The sequence below is a fragment of the Sciurus carolinensis genome, chromosome 5, assembly GCF_902686445.1.
Source record: "Sciurus carolinensis chromosome 5, mSciCar1.2, whole genome shotgun sequence".
NCBI classification, from domain to species: Eukaryota; Metazoa; Chordata; class Mammalia; order Rodentia; family Sciuridae; genus Sciurus; species Sciurus carolinensis.
The window spans coordinates 70984823-71001328 of NC_062217.1; the positions used below are offsets into that span (position 1 = coordinate 70984823).

Consider the following 16506-nt stretch of genomic DNA (forward strand, 5'->3'; position numbering starts at 1 on the left):
TTATAAAATGAAAACATGATTTCCTCCTATAGTTTGGATCTTGAGTGTCCCCCAAAGACTCCCGTGTTAAAGTTTGGGTCCCTGGAGTGCTAATGAAAGTAGTAGGATATTTACAAGTAGGGCCCACTGGGAGATCTTTAGGTTATTGGGGGTGTGCCCTTGGAGAGGATCGTGATACTCCAGGCCTCTCTTCTTCCTCTTTGCTCCCTGACATAAGCAGTTTCACTCCCTACATGTAAGCAGTTTTGCTCAGCCACATTCACCCTTCAGGATGTGTTGCCTAGCTACAGGCTCAAAATAACAGGGCCAACCAATCATAGATTGGAAACTCCAAACCTATAAGTCAAAAACATCTTTTTTCTCTTTATAAGTTGATTATCTCAGGCATTTTGTAATGTGACAGAAAACTAAGTAACAACACATTGCTGAAATAAGAAACACATTAAAGGAGTTGAAGAGAATGTACACAACTGTAGAATGAACTAGTGATTAGAAGATCAAGTGATGTACTCCTATCAGAACACTAAACACAAATGTAGCAAATATGGAGATTTCAAGATTTGAGTGGAGACACAGAGGATAAATGCAGAGTCATTCACTTCTCAGATATTTTTAGAAGGAAAAATAGAGAGGGAATAAAATTTAAAAAACAGTAATAGAAAATGTCTCTGAGATGAAAGAAGACTTGACTTTCCATCTTTCTCTGGTGTGACATGGGAACATCAAAAGGATATAACTAGACTTTTGCCATTAAGATCCTTAACTGTATTCCTTTTGAGATTCATAACAATTCTAAATTTAAATTTAGCTTCAAAACAACATAAAGTGTGTTTTTTAAATATACACACACACAAAAAAATTGTGCAACAATTTTGAACATTTTCTTCACCCCAGAAAGAAACCCTGTATCCATTAGCAGTGACTCTCCTCATCCCCCTCTCAACCCTAGGCAATCAACAACCAACTTTTTCTCCAGATAGATTTGCCTCTTCTGAATACTTAACTGATATTATGCAATATGTTGTCTTTTGGAACAATATTTTTTAAAGGTTTATCAATGTTGTAGAGTGTATTGCTACTTTCTTTTTATTACTGAATAATATTCCACAGTATTGATATACCACATTTTATTTATCCATTTATCAGCTGATAGATATTTGGGCTGCATCCACTTTTTGGTTTTTATAAATAAAGCTTCTAAGAAAGTTTGTGTAAAAAAGAAAAACAACAACATAAAGTACATTGATTTTACTCTGCTGTATATGCAGAAGCAATTTCTTCATAGCCTATTTTTTAGTCTGTTAGATAGACTCAGATAAGGTATCCATCCATTTTTAGCAAATGTATAACAATACAGCCTATGGATAATCACTCTACATTTGTTAGTTAACTAAGAAGTACTTACAAACTACATTATGCATCTTAGAAAGCTACAAATAATTAAACTTCTTTGAGGTAGAGTAATTTGGAAGGTAAGTTATAACCACCTGAGCATCCACAAAAGGGAAGTTTTCTTCACAATAAAGTATGTTGAGTCTATTGTATTTAGTCAATGAATTTGTAGTCACACATTTATCCAATGATTCAGATTCCTCACTTAATACTCCTTGGAATTAATCCCTTTTTGTACACTTACAAAATTCCATTCAAAGTTCAATACCAACTTATTGGTAAAGAAAACTGAGGGGGGAGGGGGGACACATATACATACCAAATAAACACTGGCTCTGTAAGGCATTCTCCCAAATATTTGTTTAAAAATATTCTTACCTGAAGTCACCAAAAGTTTCATTTGCTTTGCTAAAATTTGATTGATTTTCTTGCTTAAGGGCTGAGGAAAATAAAACACAGAAAAACAGCAGGAAGGTGGGCTGGGGTTATGGCTCAGTGGTAGAGTGTTTGCCTAGCATGTGTGAGGCACTGGTTTCGATTCTAAGCACCACATGTATATAAATGAATTAAATAAAGATCTATCAACATCTAAATTTTTTTAAAAGAAAAATGGCAGAAAGGTAATGACATGAGGTAGAGGAGACTTTGGCCTTCAATATTTTAAGGAAAGTAGACATGGCCCTTATAAGTCACCATCAAATTGGAATTGCATTAACTATTACCTTATGTGTCAAGTGCCATTCTGGATGTTTCTGCAGAGATATTTTGGATGAATTCCATAGTTTTTCAAAAACAGTCTCATGGTAAGTCTATTTCATACCTCAAATGAATTAACAATGAAATAATCCAGGGAAACGAACCCTAGTTACTACCACTGTGATTTCTCATAAAAGTCAGCCTTACATAAAAGTGAAACACAATAAACAGGGCCCAGAGACTGACTCATCAGACTTTGCACAATCATAGCACAGGAACTGCAATTCAAATACTCCAAAACAACTATTCTGGACAAAACAGAACAAAGTAAATTTTTTGTTTTTGTAGTGTTTTTTGAGAAATGATCTGCATTCTCATGTTTCTGACTTATTGTTTCAAATATTCCTGACTTACTTCAAGAGCTTACATTCTCCTCCAAGGAATTCCTTATAGCTGAGATTGCTGTTGTCAAGATGAAAAGATCATTGTATTCTACTTCCTATTAGACCAGCATTCCAGAATGGGACAAAAGCCATAGTCTGTTAAAATGTATCTTTCTGACACATTTCTGTTGGGAGTGAATGGGGCTTAAACTTCATACGGGAGTATAATTGATGTACTGAAAACATCAGGTTTGCATTAATTCACTCAATAAATATTTATTGAGCACCTACTGTTTATGGAGTCCTATGTGAAACCTTGGAATGTAGTGATCTACAGGATAGAATAGATCCCTGCCTAACAAGGACTTTCCCATCTAATTGGGGAAAGCCCTGTGCCCTGTGGGAACCCATGGGTGGTATTCTTAACCTGAGCATAAGAAGTTGTGAAGGGCTCTGGAAGTAACCTCTCCACCTTCGGGTCTCTCAACTTGGGTACTATTAATATACAGGGTCAATTAACTCTTTGTTGTTGGGGCTATTTTGTCACCTTGAAGGATATCTAGCAGTACACCTGGATCCTGCCTACTAGATGCTACAATTTGGTGACAACCAAAATATCTCCAGATATTGACAAATGTCCTCTGGGGCACAAAGATTTCTAAGGCAACAGAGACCTTGACCTCCTAGGGCCCAGGTGGATGAATGATGCTAAGCTTGACCTGGGAATAAAGACATAGCTAAAGTCCTATACCACGGGCCCTTATAAGTCACCATCAAATTGGAATTGCATTAACTATTACTATATGTGTCAACCTAACTAGACCACAGAGGGGGACAGATATTTGGTCCAGTGCCATTCTGGATGCTTCTGCAGAGATATTTCAGATGAGTTCCATAGTTGAATTGATAGACTGAATAATAAAAGATTACCCTCCTTAATGTGTTTGGGCTCTGCCCAACCAGTTGAAGTTTTGACTAAAACGATAAGGGAATTCCTTCCACATACTGCCTCTGAGTCAGCACAAAGGATTTTTCTTGCCTTTAGACTCAGACTGAAACATCAGCTCTTCCAGGGTGTGGAGCTTGGTGTCATTTGGACTGGAGCTAAATCATTGTCCTCCCATGTTTTCGGGTCTTTTGGATTTGGACCACAACATTTCTCCAGGACTTCAGTTTACCAATTGCTGATTTGGATACTTACCAGTCTCCGCTGCCTCAAGAGCCAATTCTCTATAACAAACTTCCCTTTTTCTCCCTCTTCTTCTTAAACTGCCCTTCACCTACACGTACATCTGTACACACACATGTATTAGGTTTTGTTCCTCTGGAGGATCCTAATACACTGTGTTAATTAGTTATCCCCAAACTTCTTCATTTAAAGCAACTAAACTGGTATCTTGACAGTTTCTCAGAGTCAGGAATCCTGGAGCAGCTTCACTGAGTGGCTCTGGCTTGAGGTCTCTCATGAGGTGTAGTCAAGCTGCAGGCTAGTCTCCCAAGACTTGAGTTTCTACAGAGAGATCAGTGCCCAAGCTGGCCCTCAGCAGGAGGCTTCAACTCCTTCCCAAGTGGGAAGGGAGTAATCAGAGAGATTTTCCCTTAAAAACAATAGCTCTGGTTTTTACTTAGATCTAGAAACAAAAGGCAACAGGAAGCCATCAATTTTTTTAAATTTTAGTTAATTTTTAACTAGTATATAAAATTATACATACATAAAAATCATACATGGGGTAAAATGTTTTGATATATGTTTACGTATAATGTTTAAATCACCCTGCTCTCTACAGTGACACACCAGAATGTCTTTCTATCTAACCATGATGTAGTACCTGTTGATCAAACTTTCCCCATCTTTCCCTCCTCCCTTCTTTCCCCAGCCTCTGGCAACCATTCTACTCTGAATTTCTATGAGATCTGCTATTTTCATATTCCACATATGAGGGAGATCACGCAGTACTTGCCCTTCTATGCTGGCTTATCTCACTTACATAATGATTTCCAGTTCCATTTATGCCATCACAAATGACAGGACTTCATTCTTTTTTATGGCCAAGTATAGGCACCCTTGTGTATAGGCACCACGGTTGGTTTCCTTATCCATTCATCGGTCATGGATTCTCAGGTTGTTTCCCTTTTTTGGCTATTGTGAGTAGCGATGCAGTCCAACACATGGGAGTGAAGACATGTCTCTGACATACTGATTTCATTTCCTTTAGATATATACCCAGTAATGAGATTGCTGGATCTTAAGGTAATTCTAATTTTATGAGCAACATCTGTACTGTTTTCCAAAATGCATGAATATACATTCCCACTAACAGCAAAAAGGATACCTTTTTTCTTCACATCCCTTCCAACACTTTTCATCTTCAATCTCTTTGAAAGTGGTCATTCTCACTGGGGTGAGATGACATCTTGTTCTGGTTTTGATTTGCATATTCCTGGCAATTAATGATGTTGAGCGCTTTTTCATATACTTGTTGGTCACTTATAAGTCTTTTTTCCCCATATTTTTATTGGTGCATTATAGTTGTACATAATGGTGGGATTCATTGTTATATATTCATACTATAAGTCTTTTGAGAAATAGCTACATAGTTTTATTGCTTATTTTCTTATTCAGGTAACTTAATTGTTTATTTTCCAATTGGCTTTGGAGTTCCTTTTATATTCTGGATCTCAATTCCTTGTCAGATGTATAGTTTTCAAATATTTTCTCTCTATTTGTAGGTTATCTCTTCATTCTGTTGATTATTTCCTTTGCTGGGCAGAGGCTTTGTAGTTTGATATGATCTCATTTGTGTATTTTGTTTATCTTTCCTCTGTTTTGGGAGTATTATCCCAGAAATTCTTGCCCATTCCACTGCTCTTTAGCATTTCCCTTATGTTTTATTCTATTTTATTCACTTCTTATTCTAAAATCTTCAATCCAGTTTTATTTTATCTTTGTAAGTGATAAGAAATAAGGGTCTAGTTTCATTCTTCTGCATGTGGATATCCACTTTTTCCAGCAACATTTACTGAAAGGACTGTTGTTTTCCCAGTGTGTGTTCTTAGCACCTGTTTGCTGTAGATGCATGTAGATACCCTAAGGGTCTCTGCCCTGTTCCATTGGTCTGTGTATCTGTATTCATGCCAAGACCACCCTGTTTTGATTCCTACAGTTTGGTAGTATATTTCTAAATCAGGAAGTGTAATGCCTCCTTTTTTCCTTTTTGCTCAAAGATGACTTTGGCTCTTCAGGAGTTTTTTGCTTCCTTATAAATTTGAGGATTGTTGTTTCTAGTTCTTTGATGAATGTCATTGGCATTTTGATAGGCATTATACTGAATCTGTAGATTGAGTAGCATGGATATTTTAACAATATTGATTCTTCCAACCCATGTACACAGAATATCTTTCCTTTTTTGTGTGTCTTCTTCAATTTCTTTCATGTTATTAATTGTTTTTCATTGAGAGTTACAATCAACATACAATTTATCATTTAAGTTCCTAGATAATTAGAAAGTGACTCTAATTACACAGGGACCTATATTTTAATTAGTCACAGTTTCATGAAAGTAACAGTAAACAATTAAACTATTGAGTAATTAAGCTAACACTTTTTTTTTTTGGATCTTTTTTTTTTTTTATTGTAAACAAATGGGATACATGTTGTTTCTCTGTCTGTACATGGCGTAAAGGCATACCATTTGTGTAATCATAAATTTACATAGGGTAATGTTGTTTGATAAGCTAACACTTTTTCTGAATGCAATGGTGGCAAAACCTGAGCTCCAGAGAAGCTAAACAATGGGACATCATTCTTACAAAATAGCTCCAAAACACCCGTCTTCTTCTTTGGACACAAGAATCTACCCTTCCCTGGAAGCTGACTTTGGAGTCCACTGATATAAAATAAAGATTGAGATGATATCGCTATACACATAAGCACCACCTATGCCAATATTGAACCTGTCTGGGTTTCTCCAATCTGCATCATGTTTGGGAAGCCAACTCCAAGCCTCAGTGGGTTTGAAGCAGTGGTTGCTGCTAACCATTTCTCCCAACAACTCAAACCCTGAGCTTCTCTCTCCAGCTCTTTTGACTCCACGCACATTCAGTCTCCTCTGCCTTAATCTCCTACAGCAAGGCTAACACTTGCTTGTGGCATATAAAAAACTTGCCTAAGAATATAGAATAACATTAGAGAACTATGTTGAGAAAAAAAAATTTTCAAATTATGCATTTGGTTTTACTGGTCTCTAAATCTGTCTGCCCCTGTCCTTTCATGTTGAGTTTTTTGGCCATTTCACTCTTCAGCTCCCAGCTGATAGCCAAAGTATCACCCCCACCAAGCCATGGGAGTTCCCACTAGCCCTGCCCTTGGCCCTGTTCCTAAGTCCCAACATTCTTTCTCTACAGACCCTATTGAAGAAAAGAAAGACTACTTACCCTCATCTCCCCAAAACACTGCCTATCCACAAGAAAGATAGTCTTTTGCATTATTATGCAGAACCATATAGCTTCTCTTTGTCCCCAAACTCTCCCTTCTAGGCCTGGGATAAACCATAAAGTTCATGGAGATTTCCTCCAAACCCGAAATGCAGTCTTCCCCAAAGATGCATTTTGCCACTACATCTAGAACAGACTCAGATTTTAGATAACTTGTTTTTTGTGCCCACTCTATGTACAAACCAATTGGCCAGGACTAGGCAGTGCAAAGGAGGTAGCAATTGCCCAGATGAGCACAGCCAGATCCAGGCAAGTCAAGCCATGGTGAGTGATTATAAACAAAGAGACCAAGCCATGCTGTGTTAAAGCAGACTCAGGCAATGGCAGGGAGGGAAGCAGGAAGCCAGAATGTCCCAGAAACCAGGCAGAGTACTAGGGACCAGAGACATGCAAAGATAGGCAGCTTAACCATAAACAAGTGCCCAACTTTATTTACAGTGCATGAGAGTATTTCAATCTTTCCATCCATCCATGCTTATTTCTGTAGGATATATTTTTAGAAGTGAAACAACTAGTTAAAAGAGTGAGTATATTTTTCTAATATTGATGTATTACATCTACATACAAGAGGCAATCCTAATTTTACCATAAATTTACTTTTCTGTTGCCTGTGAGTAGCCATATGATCATGGCTAACCGTGCTCCCCAGCTTCATTTAATCCTTCATCTTCTGGTGAGTGCCAGAAATGCACTGGAGAGGAAGGGAGGTTAGTTGGGAGGTGTTGAAATGATGGAAATCCAGAGTTAGAAAAGAGTAAAAGGGAAAGTGCTTGAGGTGAGTGAAGGATATAAAGGCAGCCACCTAGTCAGCAAACCACTCCTCCAGCTCACTTCTGCACCAGACTTCCTCCTTAGAACAGCATGATGCTCAAGGTATCGTAGCTTTTTTTGTGACTTACTTCAATCCGTTTTCTAGCTTACTTCTTCCTTTCTCAATCTCCTCACTTGCCTTCTCAAATTAAGAGATGCCTGATCTGCTTTAAAAAATGGCATTTTAACTGTCCTCATAGCCTCTGGGCCTCCTGATTAACTACATGTTAGTCCTCATCAGTGTTTTACAAATGAGAGAAATGATTTTGTTGTATCATACTAGGAGGAAAATGGATCCTTGTAAGTTCACTGAATTTTAACCTCTTAGTTCTGTGAGTCCTTATGACATTTCCAGATTGCATTTCTGGTTATCTGCTTGCTGTCACAGTCCCCTATAGTCCCCTGATAAGGCATTTTGAAGCAGAAAGCATCATGTATGGTTTGGTACTCTAGAGAGTTTAATATAGTGAGTTCACAAGAGTCTGAGAAATTTTTATTAAATGATTGCATAGTGTGCCTTAACTTATATGTAAGTCACAGTATTTTGTTAAAAAGAGATGCAAAGGCCATGAGAAAATCAAGCAAACCAGAAGGACATTTTAGATAAGACTCACAAACGGCTGAGCACCTGCGTGTTAATTTCCCTCATGCTCCCTTCCTCCCAGAGCCAGGGAGGGGCCATTTGTTCTTTGGACCACTGTGTACATGGTGGGGGGGCAGGTGTTCAGGACTTGTCAGGAGATCCCATGGGCCCACTTTAGGGCACCAACAAAATGTCCTCTTGGAGATTGATGCCACGCCCACTTCCTGGATATCATGTTGGCACCCCCCACCTGCTTCCCAGGTACACATCTGTCCCAAGAAGGCACCCCAGAGTCAGATCTCAGCCTAAAGGGCTGACTCTTGAATGCATAGCGAGTTTTTCAAGGCATAGATGATTCTTTTGTTTTCTACGTGTCTTCTCAAGAGAACATTTATTACCTATAGTTAAAAACCTTCAATGGTAATGGGCATTTCATTATGTGCCTGGCACTCAGTGCCACTCACTAAATGATAAAGGGCTTCCCATACCTGCTCCAATGATCACATCATTGCTCAACTTTCTTTGTTGCTCTGATTCAGATACCTCATTTACAAATGCTAGCTGTAAGGTGTCTGGGCATCTCTCACACTGAGCTCCGTGCTGGAGCATTGAGAACCCCTGGTCCAATAAGCCCTCAACCTACAACTAACATTGGTAAATGAGGTATCTGATGCTCAGAGACACAAAGGAAGTTGTGCAATGATGCAGTCTTTAGACAGGGAAGGGAAACTACTTATCATTTACCAAGTGGCACTAAGTACCAGGCATATAATGAAATGACCCCTAAGATGGGAGGTTTTTAACTATACATGATTGATGTTCTCTTGTGAAGACATGTCAACAACCAAAGAATCATCTATGCATTGAAGAAATAGGTATTTAAAGGAATTGCAAAGTACTTCACTACCTCTTATGCAATGCGAACATCCTAGACTGCAAGTTTTCGTTCTCTGGGTTGTGGGTAGTAGCAGAATGTTCTCCACTGGGATCATCGCAAGACACTTCATATTCAACAAGTTTATAAGAATCCCATCATCATTGCCCAAAAGCCTGCTCCTCCTCTTGTGTTTTCTCTCTTGGCAAGTGGCACTGCCATTTCCCCACCCAGAATGTGGGCTACTTCATTGGCCTCTTAACTGCTCTTGTCTAGTCCACTCCAATCCATTCTTTACGTGATTACCAGAGAGATCTTTCCAAAAATAGTACTGATCAAATCTCCACCCTTCTTATAGCAGAACTAAGGTTTCCCATTGCATGTTCTCTGCATGCAGCTCTGCAACCAAAGTGTACCAAATGCATACCATCACCACCCCCTTCGAGCCCTGGCCTATACTACTACCTCTTCCTTTAGCATCTGCCCACACCCCCCAGAAGCCCTCCAGGTAGTCCCTACCAATAAGAAAGAGCAGACAGTCCATGGTGTCGTCTCAACCTTTACAGTAGCCATATTGAAAAGTAAGAAGAAATTCATTGTATTTATATTTTATTACACCAATATATCCTAAGTACTATCATAATATAGAAATGTTGATATTAATATCAAATATTGACTTAGCATGTAATCTATAGTTTTAAATTATTGAAATATTTTATATTCTTTTCTTCCTACTAAGTCTTCAAAATCAAGTGTTCATTCTATTCTTATGACACATCTTAATTTAGACTAGCCACATTTCAAATGCCTAATAGCCACATTGCATAGTATCATTGTAAATATAACAGCACTAGAGCACTTAGGAATCTTCTATAAGGCTGGGGATGTAGCTCAGTAGTAGAGGGCTTGCCTAGCATATATGAGGCACTTGATTAGATCCCCAGTTACATACACACACACACACACACACACACACACACACAACCACATAGAGATCTAATGGAAAAGTGAATCCCATGCTAGGCTTCTGAAGGATCTGGTTCTGGAAAGAATCTAATTTTGGTGGTGCAGAGTGGGAAATGTTCATTTTCAAAAGGAATTCCGGGTAGTCCTAATGTACATGTTCCTCAGACTACACCTTAGGATATGTGGTCTTAATAGCTAAATGCCTGATTTTAGGGTTAGACCCATAGGTGCTTGTATCCAGATTCTATCATTTAGGAGTTGTGAAAAATAGTGACTTCCACTGTTTAGTTCTCAGTCTCCTCACCTGAAAAGTGGAGCACTTCCCTAGAACACTTCTGGATCCAGCACTAATCTAGGCACTTGCAGGTATTAAATGGATAACATATATGAAACTCTCTACACCATACCTAGCATGCATCTAATAATGGCAGCGCTTAACTGCCTGCATGCACCTCACCTCCAGCTGTTCCCATTTCATGGGTGAGTAGCCCCTCCATCCTCCTCCTCAGACTTTCTGTGCTTCCTTCCACCATGGCCCATCATGCTCTGTTGTCCTCACGCTTGCTAGCCTGTGTCCTCAACTCCACTCACGAAAGAACATGGCTGTTGTACATCTCCACATCCCTGGGCCTTGTATAGAGGTTCTTGGTACACACCATTTTTTAGAAATGGAAATAAATTTGATCAACTGGGTTTCCTCTAGTGGAGCAAAACTCTTTTCCTCAAGGTATCTTGAAGAAAAGAAGGATTCAGATCCAAAGTGGAGTAGAGCACCGTTCTAACCCTCTTCCCTTTGAAGTCTGTCACAGAAAGCTTTGCCACTGTGATTCATGGCTTGAAAGTGGGACACCTGACTGATGACGTTATTCGGAGAAGCAAGAGGATGATTCTGGATACTCTGGGAACTGGGTTCCTGGGAACCAGCACAGAAGTGTTTCACAAAGTCAGCCAATATAGTAAAGTAAGAAGCTCAAAGTTTAAAGTAAAATCAAGTGTGTGTGCATGCCTGCTCTGGGATAGACTGAGAGATGTGTTTATGTGTTCTGTTTATTCTATACTTGGTTTCTTTTGTTATTATTGTTGGGTTTTTGTTTGTTTTGTTTTGCAGTACTGGGGGTTGAACCAGGGCTTCATGAATTCTAGACAAGCACTTTTACTACTGAGCTACAATCCCAGCCCCCTATACTTAGTTTTATAGATAACACTCAATGTATATAACTTTGTTCTATACAGTTTTATGGTTCTATTTCATTAACTTATTTAAAAAATTCATCTATATCCTTTGCTATGTTACTATTGTAAAACCATTCACTAGTTATATCTCACAGTTTGTTATTATAACCAAAAGTATATTTTAACCCAAAAGTCTTAGAAGTAAGGAACCTACCACAGACCATATTTGTTCTTGCAAGGACTTTAAAATTCTCTATAGGGGGACTAGGGCTGCAGTTCAGTGGCAGAGAGCTTGCCTAGCACATGTAAGACATTGGGTTCAATCCTTAGCACTGCACACAAAAATAAACAAACAAAATAAAGGCATGCTGGGTTTGGGTTGTGGCTCAGTGGCAGAGTACTTGCCTTGTATGTGTGAGGCACTGGGTTCATTCAATCCTCAGCACCACATATAAATAAATTAATAAAATAAAGGTCTATCAACATCTAAACAAATTTAAAAAGTAAAAATGAGGCATGCTTGTCTATCTACAACCACAAAATTTTTTTAAAAAAGATTCTCTGCAGGAAGGCTGGTCAAGTATTCTGAGCAGATTGGACATGTGTGTGGAGATGTAGCATCCACTCTCCACAGAATGTACTTGGCATGGATGGTTAATCCCCAGTGTTTACCCCAAAAATAAATAACAGTGAATTCAGTCTCACTTTCCTGAAGCACTTCTGAATCATGATCTTAGATTGAGCAATACCATTTCTCCCTCCTTTGGGTAAGGTTCCACTTCTCCTACAAGGCAGAGACTTTCAATGACTAAGACTTCTGTCTATCACTGGGTTCAAATAAGAACTATGAACATAATGTCTCCAAAGACAAAGAGCCACTCTTGAAATGCTGACTTGGTGTGTTGTGCTCACTCTGTGTCACTGACTGGTATCCTTCTCTTCCAGACCTACAGTTCCAATATCTCCAGCACTGTTTGGGGTCAGACTGCCTTCAGGCTCCCGCCCACATATGCTGCTTTTGTTAACAGCGTGGCTGTAAGGATGTTTACATGTCTTTTTGAATACTAGATCACCATCCTAACTTTAGAGTCAGGAAATATCTTAGAAATTATCTAACTTTCATATTTTACATATAAGCTCACTGACGTTCAGAAAGATGAAGTGGCTTGTCCTCTCTCCTAGGTAGTAATTTCAGTTTTCACATTTTTACAATAAACTGATGCTTTTCAAAGAGAATTGTGAAGAAAAGAAAATGAAAGTATTTAGATTAAAAACACTTTCGAATTATCCCAACTTTAAACCTTGAGTATGTACAGCAAAAAATTATAAAGTCTGACATACAGATACAATTCCTTCTCAATTCTTTCTATTGTGAATACCAGTTTCCATCCAGCAATGTTCTCTTCATTCATTCAATTTATATTTATTGAGAAAAAACAATGTCCATATGGTGTTTATATTTTCTGAATGAAAAATCAGCACTTCTCATCTGACACATGATCTTTATGTTTTGTTTTGTTTTTCTATGTGTCAGAGCAAGTCTACAAGATGTAATTTTGACATAAACATGTTGGGATTTCCAAGTTATATCTGGTTTATGGTGACAGTATCCCAGAATATTGAAAAGTCAAACCCAATGACATGTTCAGGAGTAAAGGCCCAGTTGACAGTAAGAAACACACTAGACACATCAAATAGAAGAAAAATCTATTTTAAAGTGAACTTCTGGTTATTATTGTTCACATATGGGAGAAAAAAAAACAAGGGCTGGGATGAAGAAGAAGAAAACCTTATAGCAAAAGTAATGATTGTAAAATATAGCTAGGTTTGAGAGTTCTTGTACTATTCTTATCACTTCTCTGAAAGTTTGAAATAATTTCACAATAAAGAGATACAAAAATATATGGCCTGATATGAAATAGATGATAGTAAACTCTTAGTGTCAATTGTTTAAGGGTGAGGGACACAGAAAAGAGCAGATCTATTTTTAAAGGGAATACAAATCTTTGCAGGAGCTCTAGCCATGTAGGCAAGAGGCAAGATCCTTGGGGCTCACTAGCTGCTCTCCAAGGTCCTGCTCACCTCTGGGCAGAGGGACAAGAACCAGTGCCAAGGCATGTGATTCAGAATCACAGTTAGTTCTCAGGTTTTAATTTCAAAGAATCAGATTTTTTTTAAAAAAAATATATATTACAGTAAATAAAGTTATTGTTAAATTAACCCTTTGCTGGTCCCAAAGATGACACATTTAGGGAAAAATTGAGGGTTTTGTTTGTCTCTATTTATGCAGATTCACTCAATGGATTTTGATGACACGTGGCATCCTGCCACTCACCCTTCTGGGGCTGTTCTTCCTGTCCTCACAGCTTTATCAGAAGCCCTACCTCAGAGATCAAAGTTTTCTGGCCTTGACCTGCTGCTGGCTTTCAACATTGGTATTGAAGTACAAGGCCGATTAATGCATTTCTCCAAGGAAGCCAGTGACATACCAAAGAGGTATGGAGAGAATTTGCCCTGTTGGCAAGCCACCACATTCCCCGTCACCTGCCAGGTTATCCCTGTAGAACTTTCTGGCTTAGACACTGACTTGGCTGAAGATGTTAACATTGATGCTGGTGGATAAGGCAATATCAGTCACTTACCAAACCCTATGTCAATATACAAAAGTGTGCTTTCAGAAGTGCTACTGAACACTTTCTTTGGGTTTAAAGGTCCTATGAAATAATCCGGACTATGAAATAAATCAGGGCCTCTTATACCGAGGTGACTCAATGCAGTATTCATGATACTCTGAGTATTCCTGATCTCATTCTCAGAGCAGAATCTACTCTGATATTCACAAGGATCCTTCAGACTAATTATATCATTCGTCCCACAGATCAAAATGGCCAAATGTTGGTTAATCATATAGTTCAATATTTATTTTGCCATGTGCTCCATTCTGCCAGGAGAGGGATACATTAGAATGTGAATTTTCAGTTTTTACAAGTCCTCAGTTCTTAGAGCTATTTCAGCCATCAGCCTTTCTGGAAATAAGAGTACCATTTATAAAGAACTTTCTAGGAGTTAGGCAGTGTTGTAAACATGTGAATTCATTAAAAGTTCTCAAGTGCTATGAGTAGACACTATTATTATCCCGGAGAAAGTGAACAGCTTTTCTAAGATCACCCAGCTATTAAGTGGAAGAGCAGATATTTTAACTGAGGCAGTATGACTCAATTATTGATGCTCTTGACCACTATGAAATACTGCCCCCTGGTGGGTGAAGTTTTCAAATCTCCAATTCTGTTTTGCTTTTCAGATTCCATCCCCCCTCCGTGGTGGGAACTTTGGGTAGTGCTGCTGCTGCATCCAAGTTTTTAGAGCTCAACCTGACAGAGTGCCGAGAGGCCCTGGCTATTGCTGTTTCTTATGCTGGGTCACCCATGGCAAATGCTGCCACTCAGACCAAGCCCCTTCATATGGGTAACGCCGCCAGGCACGGAATAGAAGCCTCTTTTCTAGCAATGATGGGTCTCCAGGGAAACAAGCAAATCTTGGATTTGGAGACAGGGTTTGGAGCCTTCTATGCCAAGTATTCCCCAAAAGTCCTTCCAAGCCTGGATTCTCATGTTTGGCTGCTGAGCCAGCAGGACGTGGCCTTCAAGATTTTCCCCGCGCACTTGGCTACCCACTGGGTGGCAGATGCAGCCGCATCTGTGAGAAAGCACCTGGTGTGTTCAGATGGAGCCTTGCTTCCTGCTGACCAAATCGAGAGAATTGTGCTCAGGATTCCAGACGTCCCCTATGTAAACAGGCCCTTCCCAGACTCAGAGCACGAAGCCCGCCATTCCTTCCAGTATGTGGCCTGTGCCATGCTGCTGGATGGTGGCATTACTGTGCCTTCGTTCCACACACAGCAGATCAATAGGCCGCAGGTAAGAGAGTTACTCGGGAAGGTGAAGCTGGAGCACCCTTCGGACAATCTGCCAAGCTTCAACACACTGTACTGTGAGATGAGTGTCACCCTCAAAGGCGGAGCCACCTTTACAGAGCGCTCTGATACCTTCTATGGGCACTGGAGGAAACCACTGAGCCAGGAGGACCTACAGGAAAAGTTCAGAGCCAATGCCTCCAAGGCACTGTCCTGCCACGCAGTTGAAAGTCTCATAGAAACTGTAGAAAAGCTGGAAGACCTGGAAGACTGTTCTGTGCTCACCACACTTCTGAAAGGGCCCTCTCCAGGGGCTTCCAAACGACTCGTCAAGTAATCCATTGTGCCTCACGTTATCCCCCAAGGCTTATCAACATCTAAATGACTTTGCACAGGGGTGGGGGTGGGAGTGATTCAGTGATTCGCTTTATAAACCAGGGTCTGCTGACCAGTCTGTCCAGAAACAAAAAAAGCAAAGTGTCCGCAGCGGTGATTCGAATTACATGGTCTCTGATTCTCTGGCAATAGGAGGGCGCCTCTGCTGGGAACTGTTGGTGCGAAGGCATGAAGGAGACTGCCCAGTTGCTATGGTGACGCCCTGTTCAAAGGAGGTTCTGCACTTGGAACAGGACTCAGTCTTGACCCTGAATTCAGACACCAGTTATCAGAGGGTAGAGAATTATAAAGATAAGAATAATTGGCTTCCCAGAATTTCGAACTTGGTCCTGTGTGCTTTGAAGAAACTTTCTCATAGAAAACCCTTTTGATGTTAAAACCTATATAATAAACATGCCGAACCAGCTCTATGTCAGAGCCAGCTCTATGTCTTTACATCTGCATCAGGGTGTAATGTCCCACCTGGTCTCAGCCTTCTTTCTACGTGTGTATGTTTGTCTTTTCTAATCCCCCATCACCCCTCGTCAGTTTTCTGAATTAACAGCTGTGCAGGTAGGGGCAGCAAGGTGGAAAGAGTCCAGGAACAGAGTGATGTATATTTGAAGGGAGTCTTGTCCTGCAAACTTGCCTTAATCAAGACAAAAAGTATTCAAGAAAAAAAATGATTTTATAAGCATTTGCAAAAAGGGTGAATATTAAGTCACCTGTAATTTGCTTGTAAAAAAATGGTAGACAAATACATCTGTAATTACAAAACAAGTAAATGGACTAAATGCACCAGTTAAATAAGACCAAAATTATCTGAACATAGTTTTAAATGCTTAAC

At 39.5% G+C, this 16506-nt stretch overlaps 1 protein-coding gene across 1 annotated transcript; it reads left to right on the forward strand.

The window, feature by feature from the left end:
• The first annotated feature begins 7782 nt into the window (after positions 1 to 7782).
• On the forward strand, positions 7783 to 16090 carry Acod1 (aconitate decarboxylase 1). Its single transcript, XM_047551978.1, has 5 exons — positions 7783 to 7838; positions 10998 to 11159; positions 12317 to 12406; positions 13662 to 13867; positions 14673 to 16090. Exons 1-5 carry the CDS (start codon positions 7827 to 7829, stop codon positions 15619 to 15621), a joined length of 1419 nt encoding a protein of 472 aa, XP_047407934.1. The 5' UTR covers positions 7783 to 7826; the 3' UTR covers positions 15622 to 16090.
• The last annotated feature ends 416 nt before the right edge of the window (positions 16091 to 16506 follow it).